Genomic DNA, 21,278 nt, shown 5'->3' on the forward strand with positions numbered 1-21,278 from the left:
TTCTAGAATTGTTTTTATTCACACTGCTTTCAAAAGCAATTGAAGTTCTTTTTTTGATGTTTCAAAGACAGTGAAGATGGCAAGTACAGAGATGTTGGAGAGTTCAACATGAACCATTTAAAGAAAAAAAAGAGCTAGTGGTGGACTTTAGAAAGAGGAAGATCCCTCTAAAAAAATTTTTCTACACAACATATTTTCAAGGACACAAGCTGACTTTACTTTCTTTGGATACTCAGGATATTTTAGTACAACATGAGTATAGAACAGTTTTGTGACTCGAATAGCAATTTTTTTTCTCATAATCTTGTACAAGTGGTACAGAAAATAGATGGATATTGTCTGTAGGCCTGACAGCAAGTAATCAACGATTATCTTTGTTTTCACCGTTTTTTATTGGCCATATTGGATGTATTTGACCTTACAGCTTTGTACATTCATTGCTTTCTGAGTTTTCGGTCATTAGTCTTGCCAGTCAAAACACTTTCTCAACATTGGATTTTAAGGGAGCTAAATAAACCATTATCATTCAGAATTGCAAATAGTAAGGTACCTTATTATGTTAGATGTAACAAAACAATGACTGTCATCCATCACTGTGGAAGCAGATGGAGTAAACTGATATGTTGCTTCATTCAGCTGAAAAGAAATCAAATTTAACTTTCAACTGTTGTACATACCGGTAATTAAAACAGAGTTTATTGTCTAATCCAGGAATTGTGTTAACAATCTCATTTATACCTGTCAAATAAAAGCTCAGTCAGTATGCATGAATTGAAACTGGTTTAAGCTCATAAAATATATGAATTACTCAGTACACTCTTGACAAAAGGTAAAAATGTACATGACAGCAACTCAAACTGTATAAACAATAAAACTGCTGTCAAATTATGTTTTATTTTATTTTATTTTTTTCTTTTCCCCACCAACACCATTCTTCATGAGCTGGATCACTTTCCTTCTTAAGAAACTATTCCAGATGTAGAGAGATGAAGTGCTTGAAATGGAGAAAGGGATCCGAATCACATAACATGCTGAGGTGGAGGTACAAACTGAACTTAAATTTCATCACACATACAACACAGATCTGTGGAAATGACTTCCAAACAAAGGGGCATAGTGTTTGCATAGTCTTTATAAATGATTATTTTAATTCACATTCTCCCACTCCGTTGTTATTATCTTCACATAATGTCAAACCTGTGTTTTAAATAGTCTTTAATAACCTTTGCAATTGGTAAATCTTCCAAACATTGTAAGCTTTGAAGGCCGATACAGTGACGGATTTTAATTCGACACAAGTCCTGTAGAGATCGAGGTTGTCCTGAAAGAGAAACAGAAAAACTTATTACACAGCAGAATGGTGATGAGATAGAGATGACTACATTTTTTATAAAACTATTTAAATAAAGGACCACCATATTTATATATTTAAGTGATTTTTCTAGTAGTGTTCCAATAAATACTTAGATTTAGATTTTATTTAGTTAACAGGGACCTTGCGCAACAAATATGATACACAGACCAGAGATAGTTTGAAGCTAATTTTGATCTGTAATTCCTGGGAAAACGCAGAAATACAGCAGGTTTGTCAGAATTCAACTATCAAAACAAGATAAAACAACATCAAGCAACAACACCCCAATATAAACACACCACACACACCCACACACACAGGAAGAGTTCCATGGATCCACAAACATTAGCAGGACACATCAAAAACAGATCAACTCACCACCATACAAATGCAACACATATAATGCACAATTTACAATTCTTGAACAATAGCAACAGCCCTAGTGATCACATCTCTGACTGTCCTTCAACTATTTCCTTAGATTAAGTTTAAACTGATGTGGAATGTCAGTGAGTTCCACATCCCTGCAGCTTTGACTGAGAAATTGTTTTACCTAAATGCAGAGGATCTAAAATTCACATAGCAGTCCCTTCTGGAAGTGGCCCAAGTTGTTCTAACACTTGTTTCATAATGTGATTTTACAAAAGTTTTCAGGGATGGTGGTGCCAGGATATGCAAAATTGTATATACTAAACTTACATTAGAAAAGAAAATGAAATGTTCAAATTTTAGCAACTTGAATTTCTTCACGATGTCACAATTATGGTAAAGACAGATTTTTTTAATCTAATATTTTAAGAGCTTGTCTGTACGGACTTTGTAATGGCTGTAGGGCAGTATTAGATGAAAGAGATCAAGTTGTGATGCAGTCTGTAAAATGTGGAAATATCATTGTATATACAACTTCGTAGAATCTGGGCTCATCTGCTGAGGAATATATCTAAATTGGGGAGAATTAAATTTTACCATTTTAATCAGATTTGCTATGTGCTTTTAAAAAAGTCCTGTCCAACACTACACCTTAGAAATTGACAGACTCTACCTCCAGAAATTCTTCACCTTTCAAAATAATTTCAGGTGCAGGTTGAAGATTATTTCTTATGGAGAAAAACATGATCGCAGTTTTGTGACATGCAGTGCCAGGAATGATTGCTCCATCCAATCTGAATTTTTTTCCATTGCACCGTGAAGCAGCGCTGCTGCTCTCTGACTTGATTTAGCATGGACATAAATTACAGCATCATTGGCATAAAGTTGTGAGTAAACTTCAGGACAGATAGATGATAGGTCAATAATATTTTCACTGAATAAAAGGAGGACCAAAATAGAACCATGTGGCACTCCTGCTGTCTATAAAGGAGGAAATGGTGCTCTTAATCATTGTACAGAGTTTTCTATTTCCCAGATGTAATTTGAGCCATTCCAATATTCTGTCCAAAAAACTGAGATCATAATTTTTTTTAAATGGATGTTATGGTTTACCGTGTCAAACACCTTTCTCAGGTCTTAAAATTTTTTTTAGCTTAACCCTGTTCCTAAACTTCTAGCCTTGCTGCCTTTCCACCTGGTCTGCTGGACACACAGTATGTCTACCTTCCTTCTCTGCATCATGTCAACCAACTCTCCTTTTTCCTGTCATAGTTCCAACATTCAACGTCCCTACTCTCAGTCCTATACTCTTGGCGTTCCTCTTCTCTCTCTTCTTACAATCAGACTTTCCTCCTCTCTTTCTTCGACGAACAGTAGTCCAATTTCCACCGGCACCCTGTAGGTCAACAGCACCAATGGCGGTCATTGTTAACCCAGGACTCGACCGATCCAGTATGGAAGTCATAGGTTTGAGTCGCATGTTTGATTTGGCAAAAGTTTTACATCGGATGCCCTTCCTGATGCAACCCTCTGTATTTATCTGGGCTTGGGACCGGCAAAATAAGACACTGGCATTTCTCCTCTTGTGGCTACATTTACATTATTCCTGTTGAAACAGAAAGGTGGGGAGTTGTGAAGAGTGATGGCCACAGCCCCTGCCATGAAATTAGTGGCTCTGTTAGCTGATGTTTCCCAATTTTGGAAACTGAGATATCATGACCAAACCAGTATCTGAAAACAGTTCAATCAGGGAAATTAGTTGAATTAGGTTTCCTAGCAGGTTTGGTTATGGACACCCTGGTTATGAGTCTCCTACTATGAGCACAAACATCATGGTTAACCAAGTTTTGTGGCTTTAGTGAACCTATGCCCTTGCTGAGTGTCCAGCAGGCACTCAACAGGTTTTCTGCACCAAACAAGTAACGTTTTCAACAGTTTCGGCTGTTAAGTTTTATTTTTGGCACGATTACACTATATAAACTGGTATAAAGTCTAAAAAGATAATAGATGCAAAATCCTTTTGTTTTCTTCACCATTGTGACATTGCACATTGATTGATGTTGCTTGACTCAGTCTGTAGCTTGTGGTTAATTAGGACCGTGCCCTGTCATCTGTGTATGTTATGCTTTTAATGAGAATTGAATGTAATGCACTGGCATGGAGCGTCCCCCGCCTCTTGTCCAGAAGACAGCTGGGTTAGGCCATTAGCGGAACAAGTGATAGTCAATGAATGAATGCATCAAATAGGCATTTAATGAATTAAACATGTGGGAAAGAGCAGGTTGCGGTCTCAGCTGATGTTGTTTCCAACTGTCAAATATTGTTGGTGTCCAAAGAACAGCTTGTAACTCGTATTTACAGTCTTATGTTGAAAAAAACATGGAAAGGGTGACAGTTTTTATCTCAAAAAACTTAAATTTCGAGTCGCTCGCATGTCATGGTACTATTATAATGAAATATTTTGTTTACTTTTACCAACTTCGTTTTTAGAGTGCATCAGTCCTGGTCATAAAAAATATATTTGATTTCAAAAGGCATTATTTTAACACTTTAAATTCCTACAAAATCACATAATTACTAAATAAAGAAAGGCATAAAATCAAATTACTTTTACCAAAAAATATATGCTACCTGATCTTTAAGAAGTTAATAAAAGAGGGCAAATCCTATAAAGAAGTGCAGAAAATGATAGTCTTCAGCTAAAATTATATCAAATGCTTTAAAATGGCAACAAAAACCAGAAAGGCGAGAAAGAAAAATCTTCTTCTTTTCCTTCTGGCTTTTCCCTTCAGGAATCGCCACAGCGAATCAATTGCCTCTATCTAACCCTGTCTTCTGCATCCTCTTCTCTCACACCAACTATCCTCATGTCCTCTTTTACTACATCTATAAACCTCCTCTTTGGTCTTCCTCTAGGACTCCTGCCTGGCAGTTCAAAACTCAGCATCCTTCTACCAATATATTCACTATCTCTCCTCTGGACATGTCCAAACCACCTCAGTCTGGCCTCTCTGACTTTAGACCCAAAACCTCTAACATGTGCTGTCCCTCTGATGTACTCATTCCTGATCCTATCCTTCCTGGTCACTCCCAGACAGAACCTCAGCATCTTCATCTCTGCTGCCTCCAGCTCTGTCTCCTGTCTTTTCCTCAGTGACAATGTCTCAAGACCAAACAACATCGCTGATTTCACCACAGTTTTGTACACCTTTCCATTCATTTTAGCTGAACTCTTCTATCACACATCACACCTGACACTTTCCTCCACCCGTTCCATCCTGCCTGTACACACTTCTTCACCTCTTTGCTAGACTCTCCATTGCTCTGGACTGTTGACCCTAAGTACTTAAAATCCTCCACCTTCTTGATCTCTTCTCACTGTAACCTCACTCTTCCACTTGGGTCCCTCTCATTCACACACATTTACTCCGTCTTACTGCGGCTAACCTTCATTCCTCTCCTTTCCATGACAAACCTCCACCTCTCTAGCTTCTCCTCCACCTCTTCTCTGCTCTCACTGCAGATCACAATGTCGTCTGCAGACATCATAGTCCATGGAGATTCCTGTCTAACCTCGTCTGTCAGCCTGTCCATCACCATAGCAAACAAGAAGGGGCTCAGAGCTGCACCCCCACCTTGAACTCCTCTGTCACACCTACAGCACACCTCACCACTGTCTTACAGTCCTCATACATGTCCTGCACCGCTCTAACATACTTCTTTGCCACTCCAGACTTCCTCATACAATACCACAGTTCCTCTCTGGGCACCCTGAAGTTCATTATTTATTTTTTTTTAAGATGTATAACAATAAATAAAATACAAAAGTAAAAATTAATAATTTTTAGGAAAATCTGATTAATGCAGATGCAAATTATTATGTAATGGATTGTTGTACAGTGCATTTTAAAATAATTGATATTGAAACGTTTTTCAACATTACAGTATATCAGGTGTAACCAAACACTAATCCACACAAATAAAATTATAGAGATACAGTAAATTTTGGAGGTGGCAGTGGGATGTTGAGGCTGTACTTCGGGGGTTGAGGTGGTGCCTTTTTCTGGTCCTGTTCAGGGAGTGTGCCAAACAACTAAATCATGAAAATTGAGTCCACCTCTGAATGCCCCCCCCCATCACCACATGTGCATTTTTGGAGTTTATTTTCCTCCATTTAAAGAAAATAATATCATGCCTACACAACCACAGATATTCAGACAATACCGTTCCACATGAAAACACAGGTGAAATTCTGCACAGAAATATTTGCATTAAACTAGTTGTGAACCATTTCCCACTGCCAACAGTGACATTACAGTGACATGACATATCAGACACTGCACTCCATAATGCCTTTTAGATGTGTCTTTTCCTTTATTTGATGGAATGCTGATGGTACATTGGTATAGTAATGTGAAGAGCCCGAGTAAGTTTAAAAGCCACAGTTTTTATACTGCAAACAAAACCGTTTTCAAGACACCACCGCTAGTTAGCAGATGGATACATCAACTGAGACCGCATCTTGTTCTTCATGGAGTACAGATGTAGGTCTTTACTTTTGCATTTCTTCTAAACTTTATCAAGGTTTACGTAACACTTATATAATAATGCACAGGAAGAGTATACATGGAGTGTGAGGCTTTTTTATAAGGCTTGAATGGATTAAAATTAGTTTAGTTATTTTAAATGGGGAAAATTTGTTTGAGTTACGAGTAGTTTGAATTAAGAGCAGTCACAGAATTAATTAAAGGTACTACTGTACCCAAGTTGAAATACACCCAATAATGTCAATGTCCTTTGCAAGGACTTATACAGGTAGTCCTCAACCTAAAAAAACAATTGGTTCCAAGAGGTTGTTCATAAGATGAATTGTTGATAAATCTTTATTACATTTTATCGCCATTACATACAAACAAAATAAAATACTCTAGGACTAAAATGTAATCCAAAGCTGTTTAAATCAATCCACTGGACTTTAAAGTTTCTTGAAAACGTTTCGCTTCTCATCCAAGAGGCTTCGTCAGTTCTGAAAGTGGCTGGTATTCACACCCTGTGGGATGTGGTCAGTGCTATTCACATTTCAACGACCAGAGTTGAAACCTATTTGGCTCCTCAACGATGATTAATGGGCTGCCTTGGGGTGTCAAAGGGGGGTCATTGAAATGCGAGCTTCACCGAGTCTTTGTATACTAATGAGGGTCATTAGCACGAGACACATCACCTGAGTTATATTCTGCTGAGACATTGTAAAGGACCTATTTACAATCAGGTCCTTTCAAATCTCCCTAAATGAATGAATAAATGAATGAATGAAAATGGGGACCCTATTTTGAGTTATTGCTATTCAAGCTTTTGGCCAGTGCCACCTTTCCGTGTGGAGGGTTCGCAATGCAAGGGACCACACACGCTCACACTCTTCACCCAATGTACCACATCCAGTACCTCACAACTACACTTCCACGCCACAGGTCTTCACCATGAAAGAATGTTTCTCAGATAAGCTATTTTTAAACCCAGGTTTATGGAGCCTGAATGCCCTCACTTCTCAGGTAGAGAACACCTTTAATAATGTCCAGCAGTTGCTGCTGTCAGAAGCCCTGGTGGCCAGTAAGAAAGCAAGTAAGCGCAATAGTGGAGAAAGCAACAGCAGTGTTGGAGGTGGAGCATCCTCCAAAAAAGGTGAGGAGTACAAAAATCCTCAATATCCAGATTGTGGTATAGTAGTAGTGCTGGTGGAGGTCCCATGTAGGATCTTTCCGCTACAGCACCAGCCAATGCCCATGGAACCCCCCTCATGGAGCTCTATTAGGGATGTTACTTCAGCAGCAGTGATGAACAACTGGAAAGGAGCTACTACTAAACTGATCAGAGCAGAAGTCCCGCATAGCCCCTTAATAATGTACAGTGACTACAGTCTCTTCCTGTTCCATGACATCTCCAGATGATATGTCCACAAGATCTGGGGACTCAGGTCTGCACAACCTAACTCCTGACCCCGTTCGATGTCAGTCAGGGCAGGAAGGTGATGGCGTGACTATTCCGGTAAAGAGCATTTGTGATGACAGGTCTCCAATAAGCATTACAGCCCTTTGAAACAAGAAACATTCAGACATTCAGCATATTGATGAGCCTGTCAAAGAAAACTTTGGCCCCGTCCACACAATGAAGGAACTTTTTGAAAACGCAACTTTTTTGTTGCCTTCCATCCACACGACAATGCAGATATCTGGAACGCAAATGCAACTTTTCGAAAACGCTGGCCAAGGTGGGTGTTTTTGAAAATGCTGGGTCTGCGTTATGTGGACGGTGTGTCCGTAACTTTTTTATGAGTGGGGCGTGTCCCTGGGACCAAAACCACTGTGACGTCATGCATGTGACCCGATTCTACATGTACAGAGCTGAAACCGGCTATTTTCTGATGTATAACAGCCCCACGTCGAAGATGCGTTGAAAACATGCTGTCTGTTTCTTTATTTATGTGTCATGAAGTTTATATATGCATTTATTTATTCATTCATTCATTCATTCAAGTTCCTTGCCAATGACGCCGACGCCAGTTCTGGGTCAGACCAGGATGCGCTGCCTGCTGGTGGGAGAAATCAGTGATGGAGGTTCTCCTCCAGGAGGAACACCATGAATTTCCGTACGTCCCGGTCCTCTCTCCTGTCTTTCTCGGAGTTGTTCTGCTTATACACGTGTTGATAAACGCCCTGATGCGTTTAAGTGTGGACAGAGATTTGTTTGAAAATGCTGTCGTGTGAATTGTTTTCGATGCATTTTCAAAAAGTTGTGATTTCAAAAAATTCCGGCATCGTGTGGACGGGGCCTTTGAGGAATCAGCTTGACAATGGGGAAACACGGTGTCAAAGGGGATTTAATGACAAAAACAAACCCCAACCATGAGAGACATTCAGACACAACTAAATCTCCAGAGAATCTGGAGAAATGGTCAGATGAAGAAAAAAGCCAAACTCTCTACAGCAAAGTGAACAAAAAGGTAATAGAAAAAAACCTATTGCTACAAAGACAGCATGTGCCAAGATGTCCAGAGCAAATATGCTCCCAGTGCAAGAGACTCAGTTGACCAGTCCTCAGTAGCTCTCTGACTCTAGCCAGTAGGAAGCTCCAATCCCAGACCCTCAATCAGAGCGGGAGCCGTCAAATACGTTTCAACTGTTCAGAAGTGCCTGCTGTTTCCTCATGGACAGTTTGCCTCATTTGCTCCAGCGAGACGCTGTGTTATGACCAAATTTGTGACCACATTGTGGAAGAGTGGGTCGAGTTTGTCACCTGTCAATTGCAAGTAGGCACTTGATTGTGCTAGAATTAGGAGTAGGGGTGCTGCTCACCACTTTTTTGTACAGCCGTAATTAGAGGACTTTTTGGTGGTTTTGCTTTCACTTTACTTGTAATTTATAGACAAATTCAGCAGTCCTCTTTTGGTTATATTCCAAAAGGATGCTGTTTGTTTGAGCAGCATTCTTTGGCCCTTTTGTTAATTTTGAAAACCTTTCCTCTATGTCCAGGGATTTAAAATAATCTTTGGTGTATTAAATATTTTTATGTTAACCCTTTTACATCGGTTTCTTCTTGTTACAACTCTTTTTAACAAGCAGGGTCGTAACAAATGGGGGCTCGTCTGGGAATGAAACACGGAATATAGTCCAGGTACAGGGAGCCTGGACTACAGTGATATGAAAAAGTTTGGGCACCCCTGATAATTTTCTAGATTTTCCTTTATAAATCACCTGTTCTGCGGATTAACAATTTCGTTTAAATATATAACGTAGCAGATGAAGACAGTAGTGTTTGAGAAGTGAAATGAAGTTTATAGGATTTATAAAAAGTGTGCAATAATTATTTAAACAAAAGTAGGCAGGTGCATAAAGTTGGGGACCTCAAGACAAAAATTTCATCAATATTTAGTAGAGCCATTTTTGGCAGAAATAACAGCCTCCAAATGCTTTCTATAGCTTCCAATGAGGGTCTGGATTTTGGTTGAAGGTACTGTATTTTTGACTATTTGTCTTCACAATACTTCTCCAGTTCAGTTGGATTGATGGTTGACGGCATCATTAGCCCGCTTTAAATCACACCACACATTTTTGACAATATTCATGGCTATTCCAGAAAATTGTACTTGTTTTCAGGTCATTTGGAGCTGTTTTGAGGCTCCCTGTTGCCACTCTTCATAAAAAATGCAAAAATGACAACAACTTGCAATTGGCCACCGCAAATACAAATTGGTGATCCGAACAACCAGTGATTTATAAAGGAAAATCTGGAAAATTATCAGGGGTGCCCAAACTTTTTCATACCACTGTATATCCATGATTGTAGGTGAGTTAAAGTTTGCCTGAAAATGTGGCAATAAGCTAAACTCAAGGCTTGTTCAATTTTCACATTTTTGGGACTCCTACAAGTCACATGTGAATTGGAAGAGTTTTCTGATATGAGATTTACTGAAATGTTTCATTTAATATATACAAATAAATAGTAGAGTCACCCTGCAATTGATAGTCGGATTGATCGGTCGGACAGACCCCAGTACGTCCGTATGGGGGACTGTTTTTCTTCTATGGTGACCAGCAGCACGGGGGTGCCACAGGAGACCGTGCTCTCCCCTATTCTCTTCACCCTCTACACATCGGACTTCAAGCACAACTCGGATAAATGCCACATACAGAAGTACTCCGATGACACTGCGATTGCGGTATGTATCCGGGAGGGTGATGAGGAGGAGTACAGGGCATTGGTGGCTGACTTCGTGGAGTGGTGCCAACAGAACCAGCTCCAGCTCAACGTCTCCAAGACCAAGGAGATGGTGCTGGATTTCCGGCGGGCACCTCCCTCTCCACAGCCGGTGATCATCAAAGGCAGTGAGGTGGAGGTGGTAGAAAACTATAAGTACCTGGGACTGCAGCTAGACAGCAGACTGGACTGGTCACTCAACTCGGACTGTGTGTACAAGAAGGGGCAGAGCAGGATGTACTTCCTGAGGAGGCTGGCCTCCTTCAACATCTGTCCTAAGCTCCTTCTCATGTTCTATCAGTCCGTAGTCTCCAGTGTGCTGTCATACGCCATTATGTGTTGGGGTGGTGGGGCCAGGAAAAGAGATATGGACCGTCTTAACAGACTCATCCGCAGAGCGGGCTCAGTGGTTGGGCTGAGCCTGGACTCTGTGAAGACAGTTCTGGGGAGCAGGACCATGTCTAAATTCAGGGCCATCATGAACAACACCAGCCACCCACTGCACACCACCTTCTCCCAGCAGAGGAGCACCTTCAGCGACAGACTGTTGTCACACAGCACCTCCACAGAGAGGCTGAGGTCCTCCTTCGTGCCACGTGCCATCAGGGGGTACAATGACTCTCTCAGGAGGAGTGGGGGGGAGGTGGCGAGGTCAGCACGCAGTTAAATTGATTTAATTTAATGTTATACTGTTTATATTTTAATTTTATACTGTTTATATATATATATATATATATATATATTTAGTATATGTACTGTTAATGCTACATGTGTCTGTTAGTGTAGGGTATGTGCAATTTCCTCCGGGATTATTACAGTATCTATCTATCTATCTATCTATCTATCTATCTATCTATCTATCTATCTCAGAAGTAGTCCTAGACCATTCAGGTTCCCATTATAGTTGCCTGACTTCAAACCGAAATAAATAAATACAATGAGATTAGAAAGTAGTTGCCTCATGGAAACCCAGGAATATTAGAGATCCTCCATGATCAATGCGTGAAGTGGGTCTGTGGCCATGTATCATGTAAGAGCAGCAAAATGTGGAGTGTGTTATTGAAACTCACTGGTGACCTCCTGCAGGAAATCCAGACAGGGCCGGCTGATGTCAGACATGCTGACAGATACGGCTACTGGTGTCTGGCCGTCATAGTTTCTTGTGTTGGTGTCAGCCCCATATGTGTAGAGCATCTGGGCACACAACACGTCATCCCTGAGTGCTGACAGGTGCAGGGGGGTCTGGCCATCTTCAAGACGTCCCAGATTAGTGTCCGCTCCCCTCTGAAGGAACATACGGCAGTATGAGTGATTGCCTTTGATGACTGCATACCGTAGTAGGAAGCCATTCTGAATGTCAATATTAGCACTGTGGTCCAAGAGAATTCGTACACAACTGGAGCGTTCTCGAATGATAGCCAACTGTAGGGGTGTGGTCCCTTTGTCGCTCAGAGGGTCCACCTCGGCCCTAAACTCAAGGAGGAGTCGTACAAATGAGTCTCGTCCATAGTGGGCAGCAACGTGCAGTGGTGTCCAACCATCATTGCTTTTTGCATTCATAATATCATTGCGAAAATCTGATTCCAGCATCAGTCGGGCAATGCGTGCTCTGCCATGCATAGCAGCGTAATGGAGTGCTGTGAAGCCACCAATGAAGTCCTTCACTGTGGGGTCAGCTGCACAGAGGAGAGTGGGAAGAGGAAACAATCAAATACAATAGGGGTAGTGCCTGTTTACAGACTGGTCAGTTATAGATCATATTCAGACTGGCTTTCCAAAAATAGTCCCTCCTAGAATCTAACATCTGAGTTCGGTGTTAACCAGGTTGTTGTGTATCTTAAGGCTGCAATTGCCTTTATCTTACAGAAACATTCCAAACATTCTAGCATACCCAAATGAGGAATAGTGATGTTGCAAAAATAAATTTCATTAATTTCTTCTCACAGCTACACACACACACACACACACACACACATATATTAGGGCTGTCAGTTTAACGCGTTAATTAGATTAATTAATTACGCTGCAAATTAACGCCTTATAAAAATTAACGCAATTAATCTTGAGTGGCAAGTCAATGCGCAATCATTTTAAATTTGGCCCATTGAGTGACCCGTAGGCTGCAGTGACGTCACTTCGTACCTGTGCCACTAGTCAAAAGCAAGGTGACTGACAACAGAGATGGACGCGACACAGGAGAGCGAGGCAAGCCCACTCAGACCTTTGGGCGGAAAGTTTATTCATAAAAAGAACAAAGACGGGGCTATCAACAAAAACGCAGTGAAGCAGCTCCATCCTAACGTATCATTTAAATGCAAAACATGTCAGAGTTGTCTGTTGTCAGTTCCTATAACGTTAGCTTACACTTTTAAAGGAAATGCCTGTTGGCATCTTGCTATTGATGTTGCCTTATTTAGAGGCATGTTATACTATTCATTTTGAATTGCTGTATTGAGTCAGCTTTAGTATTCATTTTGATTGAGAGTCTGCTTATGTGCCTATTTGAGACTCAGCCTTATTTTATTTCTGAATGTTATTTATTTTATTTAACTGTGTTTGTATTGCATTTTTGAGAAATGCATCTGGCCTAATTGGTTTGCTGATGTGCTTGGCCTTTTTTCTTTTGAATTTCATTTATAAAGCACAGTTAACCAATAACAATGTGGATTTCAAATCTTCTCTTCTTGGTGAATTATATTGATTAGTCATGCACTACAATTTTGTAATGTCCTAGAATTCAAATTCTTTATTTGGGGACCTTTAGCAGGGATGAGATTAAAATGCAATTAATTAGATTCATTAATTACAAATCCTGTAATTAAATAATTAATTTTCTTAATCTGAGAAAGAGCGAGAGAGCGAGAGAGAGAGACAGACAGACAGACAGACAGACAGAGAGAGAGAGAGAGAGAGAGAGAGAGAGAGAGAGGAAGGAAACTGATTGCAAAGGTTAATTCTAGGTCACATTTTTTGTCATTGTAAGGCCGCTGTAAAGAATTTGTATTTCCTAGCCAGACAGAAGACGTTTGTTCCCTGTTACATAGATTAAGACTTGAGTGCCTTAAACAAGAGTTTAAATAAAATAATGCCCTCTAGCGTTGACAAGATGACCACCAAACCAATCAACCTTTAGAAAAAAACAAAAATAAGAAATTACCTACAAAAAAAGCAAATGTTCAAGACTCTGACCTCCATGTTCCAGAAAAACCCTGACACATCTCTCCTTTCCTTTTGCAGCAGAGAAGTGTAGTAGTGTCCATCCATTGGCATCTCGTATCTTCGGTGAATATCCTTGCTCCAGCATTCTCCTTACAGTGTAGACATCACCTGCTGCAACTGCAGCCTGGATCTGCAATTCCTCGTGAAGCTCAGTGTTCCTTCTGCATTGATGGTTCAGCATTCTGTTACATTTTAGAAAGGGAATGACCATCTGTTTATAAGGTGAAGTTTCAGACTGTTGACATATTGGCTATGCCATCAAATACTAAAACAGTAAAAACTAGAACCAATGCAGTCAGAGACTGCAACATCCCACGACACCTCTGAATTCAAAATTTTACCCTGATCTTCAGATACATTTGCAAATCAAATTTTCAGTTTGGGGTGGCACACCAAATTGTCTGTAGGAGTGAGTGTGTGTTTGTCTGTTTCGCATGTGGCTCCATGGTGCACTGGCGTTGTGCATTGATTGTACCCTGCCTTATGCCCCAAGTCTGCTGGGATAGGCTCCAGAAAAACCACGACCCGCAACAGTGGACGAAGCTGGTATTCGGTTTGTGTAATAAGATTTTATTGAGTAAATAATCAAGTTATATAGATATATGCTTGGTTGTGTCTATAATACAAACAAGAGATAACATGTACATTCGACGTTATTTTCCTTTTTTTCTTTTTTGCAGAAACTCCACACAGAAAGGTCATGTTGCAACTGGTAATCAAACCTATGAACTTTTATGACATTTATGATGTAATTAAGCAGTTAAAATATATTTGAATGAATTTTATCTGATAAAATAAACTACATTAAAAGAGTAATTCATAAGTGAAAACTGAACATTTTTTGCCCAATATTTAACGATTCCAACTAGAGACACCGTGAAGGCAAAAGATCGCTATGCCAGTTCATTAAGCGGTCTCGTCACAGCCAGCTTTTCTGTAGCTCTCCCTGCTTAAAAGAGAAAATGTGACCAATGCAGTTGATAAAAATTCTATAATGTTCATCACTTAGAAAACAAAAAGTCAACTTACACACTTTTAGGTTGTATTTTATAATTCTTTTGTCTGAACACTTTGTCAGTTTTTAAAGGAAATATATAAGATAAGCCTTTATTGTCCCACAGCGGGGAAATTTGTGATATTTTTCATATCTTGAAATATTTTTTAATGTATATTGCTTGTGTTACCTTTATTGTCATTAATTACGCTGACTGCCTAATTGTAATAACTAGTGTTTTGGTGTACATACAGTAAGTCTCTAAATCCACATCAGTGGTTTGGGCTATGATTGATGAAAGATTATTTAATAGAGAGATTAGAAATTAAAACAGGAAACAAGCAGGTAATCAATATTTTTAAATAAATGAGATGTGCCACTGTTTCTTAACATTAATATAGCTAATCTGTGGTTCAGTTTAATTGCAATAATTTAAAATTTCAAGAATAGATGAGGAAGAATGTGACTACAGCGCATCAGTCTTGGAAGGTTGACAAGGCCATGTGGGTCACTGTGGGTTATTTTATTGCAGCAGTCCTTGTGCGCCACGGACCGGTTTTATCTAAGACAATATTTTCATGGACCAGTCTTCATTTTCTCGATAATCGTTAATGACGCCAGGACAACTGCAGTCTAATAATAAATCCTCCGCAGTGGTTTGATATAAAATGCAGACATAAACAGACAATAAACAACCTTTTTTTTCATAAATTGATAATCAACATCTCTGTAAACAAATTAATTGTGAGAAATACAGTGATCCCTTGCTATAAGGCGGTTTACTTTTCACGGTTTCGTGACTTCACGGATTTGCATCGTGCATTGTGTTCTGCATTCTGATTGGCTAAAAAGTCACTCCGCTTCTTCTCTACCTGTGCGTCAATAACTTTGCAGTATACAGGTAGTCGCCGACTTACGACCGCGATTGGGACCGACAGATCGGTCGTAACTCGACTTGGTCGTAAATCGACTCTTAAGTAAAAATTAAATCCAGCAGCGCTGGTTCTTGGCTGAGGGTTGTCCGGATCGTCAGCTGGGGCAGCGTGTGGGTTGGTGGGAGCGGGAGACGATCTTTTCATAATCATTGTGAGCTTTGTCTGAATTGTTCGTTTCTTTTTCTCCTCATAAATTTCACGATATGGACGGAAAGCGTCGTTTGCCATCCGTTCAATCCTTGCAAATGTTTCTATGTTCTATGTGCATTTCTTCAAAGTGTGCACGGAGTTTATTTAACAGGGAAAAGCCTTCTGACAAGCCTTTGGTGAACATTTTTTCTGTTTCCTCCTCTTCTTTCTCTTCTTCTTCCACTCTTTCTTCTTCCAGCGCGATCAGTTCTTCATACAGCGCGATCTTTCGTAAGTTCTCCAAGGAGAGGTTTTTTGCCAGTTTCACTATTTTCTCCCGAATCTGATCAAGTTCTTCGTCACTTTCAAATCCAGCAGAAGAGTTCACGTAACGCTTGACAGTTTTTCCATACGCCATTCATACATTTCTCCGTCACAGCCTCCTAAGCAGCCCAGCCCATCAGTAGTGGGCTGGGCTGCTGATCTCACGGTGTGACTGAACAGCGTGTGTGCGCCGTGGGGACTGAAGAGAGCGCGGGAGCCTCAGAGCGTGAGTACTGTGGCTGGAGGGAATGCCCCGCCCTACCCGGACATTGTGGTCGTAAAGTCGGTCGGTCGTAAGTTGCACAGGTCGTAAGTCGGCGACTACCTGTAATATGTACGCGTACGTAAAACAGCTTGCCAAATTTACATTACATACGTGCAAATTCTCTTGCAATTTTGAGTTTCTCTAAAACCCATAATGTCGACAAAACGCTCTGGACTGACAAAAGCACCTGCGGCAGGACCCAAAAGGCAGCGGAAGATGCTATCTATCGCAGATAAAGTTAAACTTCTGGACATGCTAAGGGAAGGTAAAAGCTATGCGGCTGTAGGTCAGCATTACGGAATTAATGAATCTTCGGTTCGTTCCATAAAGAAGGAAGAAAAAAACATAAGGACGACAGCCGCAATAAGTTTTAATAAGGATACAAAAAGGGTTGCAACTGTCCGCAACAAGACCATGGTAAGGATGGAGTCTGCATTAGCTCTGCGGATTAATGACTGCAGGGAAAAAAAATATTACAGGTGTACGTTACAGTTCTCCAACATAATCGATGGTGGTATGTCGGTGTATAAGGATCTTTTTGCAAAGAAGAAAAAACGAGCGACAACTGCCTATCACTATGTTCTTCTCCCGAACAAACACACCTGCACCGCGGGCTTCAAAAGAAGAAAACACTGCAGAGCAGAGTCAGGATGCAGCGACTCAGTCTGAAGAGCAGTGAAATATACCTGAATCACTATTTGTCCGACTGTACTTTGTATTTTTTTCATAATCATTTCAATTTTCTCCCGTTTAATCTAATCACTCGGGTCTCGTGGGCGGGGCTAATCTCTGCAATTTGAAGCCTTCTGTTCACATTGATGATTAAAATTATTATTTGACAGTACAGTACAGAAGTTATTTGTTGAAAAAATGTTTCTAAAGTACTTTTATTTGTGAAACAAATGTTTGAGCCTTTAAAATGGTTTGTTTTTTCTTATCAATGTACATAGAGTATTTAATTGTATAATAATTGTAAAAAAAAAAAGTTTCTACTTACGGATTTTGCCTATCAGGGGTTCTTTTTGGAACATAAACCCGCAAAAAACAAGGGATTACTGTAATTATATTAAAAACTCAATTCAAGTGACTGCACTAATGAGGTTTATTTTGAAATATAGCAACTTATAATCAGTGCATTCAGCGTATGAGAAATACTGATCACTTTCAATAAAAGGGTGAACAAGTCAATCAAATAATAATAATTACTGATCATTTCCAATAAAAGGGTGAACAAGTCAATCAAATAATAATAATTACAATAATGACAATTAGTGGTTGGGGACCGCTGATCTAGGGTTCACGGAAGATAATGACACCTGAAGTGTGTTCCGGACGTCCGGTCTACTCTGCAGTTTGGTTTTCTTTATGGTCACAAAGACAGAAGGATGGAAATGGAAACAGGGTTTGCGATACTTTTTGGGTGATCTCAGGATAATCTGCCTTGACTTTAATCCAGACCACTGGAGTATTTGTAGCATAATTCAGTAGCATAATTCAGTGGTAATGGCTGACAACCTGTCAAGTGACCGAGACCTGTCAACGGACAGACACACTCATTCGTCTGTGCGTCATTCCGCTCACACGTCACTTTTCAAAATAAAACATCTTTAGACTAGTAATCAATAAAAAAAAGAACGTCAAACGTTCTGTGCCGCCTGGTACCTAATGTCCCGCGACCAGGTACCGGGTCGCGACCCGGTGGTTGGGGAACACTGATATAAACGAATGTAACAGAAGCGGGTAATTTCTTCAAATAAAACATCTTCCACACTCTGAAATAAATAAAACGGAAGCAATGGAAATTGTTTTTTTCTTTCTGTACCAGTCCGCGGCCCAGGTGTTGGGGACCACTGGGTTATTGGATGAACCCACAGTGATGCACAATAAATACAAATGGAAGAGACTTTGCACTCAAAATGAAAACGAGCCTTGTACTCCAAAATTCCAATGAAACTTGGCAGCAAAACTTTTTGTAGGAAGTCAAAAAAAGATTTAAGAAAGACATTCAAGGAGCTTCAATTAACGGTCAGTGTTCATGGCTCTACTATTCAAGACATTTGGGAAAAATGGCATCTATGTAAGAACACTACCAACACAGAAGAACATTAACGCTTCTCTGAATTTTGCCGCCGCACACCTATATGAACAAGTGTGAACCACAGAATGGACTAGTAGCGGGAGAGGTGCCATTTCATCTTCCGGGCACTTCAAATGTGCCCTTCAGCAAGGCAGAGAACCCCTTAATTATTTGCAGGGCACCACGGTCATTGATGGAAATGTGAATTTTAATGTCTACCCCTCAAGTTCAAAGTCAAGCTGATTTTGCAGCATATATTATCCAAAACACTTAAGTAAATCAGACTAATTACCCATTTCAAATTGACCATAGTGTGTGAGTGTGAGTGTGCATGGTTGACTGTCTTTATGTGGCTCTGCGGCGCACTGGTGTCGTGCCCGGAGTTTGCCCCGCCTCACGCCCTGAGAACACTTTTGATGGGCTCCATTTCCCCATGACCCGTTATGGCAGATAAAGTGGATTTGGAAGATGAATGAATGAATGAATATTATCCAAAACACTGAAGTAAATGACCTATGAAAGGCTCAAAAAGAAATGAATGTTAAGTTTCAAAGTGGCCAAAACAATTGCATGAACTTCTACTATCATATAATTAACGTTAAAAAAAAAGTTACATTAATGAGCAAACGAGCATGACTTAGTGATCAGTATATCTTGATCAGTATCTTGAATACATTTATTAAATATATATTGTACCATGAAACAAAAAAGTACCTTTTAACAAGTTGAAGAGATGTGCTTCTCTTAGTCATATCGGAGCTGCACCTATAAACATAGAGCTGCACTGTTAGGAGACTGTCAAGAAATAAGACAGCACTTTGTCTTCAGTGAATGATCCTGCAACACAGAACACAATACTTGTTTAAATTACAGGGTTGATGGAGCTTTTATTTGCTATATGCAAAAGTTTGTAAAGTTAGATTTATATATGACTTGGATTCATTTCCACCATTTCTAACAATAACCAAAAATGGCAAGTAAGAAAAATGTTTCAATATGTCATATAAATAGCTCCGAGTTACAAAACTACCTTTACATTATTATTATTAAACTTATTTCAATTAAAGCACGACATCTTATCCAGTAACCACATTAAACACTATAGTAAACACATTGGTTAATCTAGGAAAAAAAACAAAAACGTGCAGAGCCTTTATTTGCGAACATAACCTGTAATAAAACATGCCCTAGTAAACAATGAAGATGTGGATCCGGCTACGAAGAAGCCGCACATTTATATGCACACTTTTTTCACACATGCAGAAATGTAAGCAATGTTAAACTAAAATCAAACATTTTGATTAAAAAACAGACAAAGAAACATAGTAGGATAAATATTACGTTTACCCAGACTTGTAGCTAACCCTCTTTAGCCAACAAGCTAACAAACTATGTAGCGATACCTCACATTCATGAACACATGTTTGTTACTAGTCGATTAGGCTCCTCTTATCTTCTGCACACTGGGTTCAACGACAAAAACTCTCATATTAATAGTGAATAGTTTTGATATCATAAAACAAAGACTTACTTGACAGACACTGTGCCGACGTTTAACTTAGCCAATAAGCTTCAAGACGGTAAGAAAGGAGTTGTTGAAGTTACATGCTTCTGTCCGTTTCACCTATTTCCACTTTATAAAAGTTTACCAAATGTTAGCTTTTGTATTTCTGAGCATCACTTCGCTGTTGAAAATAACCTTAGACAACAAAGTCTGTGATAGCGAAGCAGTTTGACCCCAACAGCAAAACAACAACGCTTCCGCATTCAATATTTCATAATAAAAGCATTACGAATTCGAAACAGGCCAAATAATTAAAACTAGGAGAAAAAAAAACTCAGCGGAGGATTTTTGTGTCAATTTAGAATTATTACAATCTACAAAACTCTGTTAAAGCTTTTCCATTATAGGTGGCTTGGTATGTCATCATTTTTAGCACTGCAGTATTTATAAGCATGTCTTTGAACATGTACAATGGTTTTGTTGGACAATGGAATTATTAGTTAGTGAACATTTTAACAAAAATAGTTCATATTTCATTTTTAAAATTTCCTTGACTTAGGGTGTCATTCATGCTTAAAAAATATGGATACAATTACAAGTATTTTATTTTTTCTTTTCTTTTTTTTTTGAGAATTGCAATCTCATAGAATATTCTGCACTGTTGTAAGATCAGTTAAAAAGCAGAACCCGAACCATGTGAAAGCAAGACAAAAGTTTATTTTAACAGAAATTCCTTCATAAAGTAAGAAAGACCGTAGCAGGCACAAAAAACAAAATATCGTGAAAATCTAAAAGATTAATTCACATATCAAAACAAATATTAACAACAAAACCACAGAAGTAAAATAAGTCACAAAAAAAGAACTGGAGCCACAGTCCAAAAACACAGTGAACTGCACTATATAAACTACATAGTAAAGCACAGGCAAATTGAAAGTGGGCAACTGGCGTAACATACTGAATTCGCAGTGACATGACACTGACAGACAGGTGTCAAAGAGAGGCAAACAACGGCAGCTAGATAGAAACGTTCAGTTAAACTCAGCATAAAACCAAGAGGGAAACACAAATGACACGAACATAGAAAAAGAAAAGCACAAGACGCTTCACGAACAATTACAGCTACCATAAACTCAAACTGAATTTTCATTCACTGCATTGACAAATGGGCAAACAATATACAGTAGTTGGAATGTATTAAATTTTTACTCCATCTAATCCAGCAAAGTTTGTTTGTTCCTCAACCATGGGTGACAGCAGGAAAAGACTGCAAAACTTGTTTTAAAAATGAAAAAAAAATTACCTTGTCAATGACATGTTGTTTCTCATACACTGAATATTTACATGCACTATAATA

At 39.4% G+C, this 21,278-nt stretch overlaps 1 protein-coding gene across 2 annotated transcripts; it reads right to left on the reverse strand.

Moving 5' to 3' along the window:
• Positions 1-374: 374 nt before the first annotated feature.
• asb7 (ankyrin repeat and SOCS box containing 7) lies at positions 375-20,148 on the reverse strand. 2 transcript variants are annotated; one of them, XM_068312786.1, is made up of 5 exons: positions 19,949-20,148; positions 19,132-19,182; positions 13,664-13,875; positions 11,545-12,150; positions 375-1,321 (listed from the first exon to the last, which is right to left on the reverse strand). In XM_068312786.1, the coding sequence occupies exons 2-5, from the start codon at positions 19,167-19,169 to the stop codon at positions 1,182-1,184; spliced, it is 996 nt and encodes a 331-aa protein (XP_068168887.1). In that variant the 5' UTR covers positions 19,170-19,182; positions 19,949-20,148; the 3' UTR covers positions 375-1,181. The 2 variants fall into 2 exon arrangements, with proteins under 2 accessions (XP_068168887.1, XP_068168878.1); XM_068312777.1 differs by having other exon boundaries at positions 19,132-19,254.
• Between the last annotated feature and the right edge of the window lie 1,130 nt (positions 20,149-21,278).

This window comes from Antennarius striatus, chromosome 1, assembly GCF_040054535.1.
Source record: "Antennarius striatus isolate MH-2024 chromosome 1, ASM4005453v1, whole genome shotgun sequence".
NCBI lineage: Eukaryota > Metazoa > Chordata > Actinopteri > Lophiiformes > Antennariidae > Antennarius > Antennarius striatus.

Bases quoted from the DNA above. Each gene is read 5' to 3' on its own strand.
- asb7 (XM_068312786.1), bottom strand. From the start codon at position 19,169: ATGACTAAGAGAAGCACATCTCTTCAACTTGTTAAAAG. The intron at 12,151-13,663 runs GTCAGAGTCTTG...TCCTCTGTGCAG, and splicing joins GGTTTTTCTGGAACATGGAG to CTGACCCCACAGTGAAGGAC. The intron at 1,322-11,544 runs GTGAGTTTCAAT...TTTCTCTTTCAG, and splicing joins TTTCCTGCAGGAGGTCACCA to GACAACCTCGATCTCTACAG.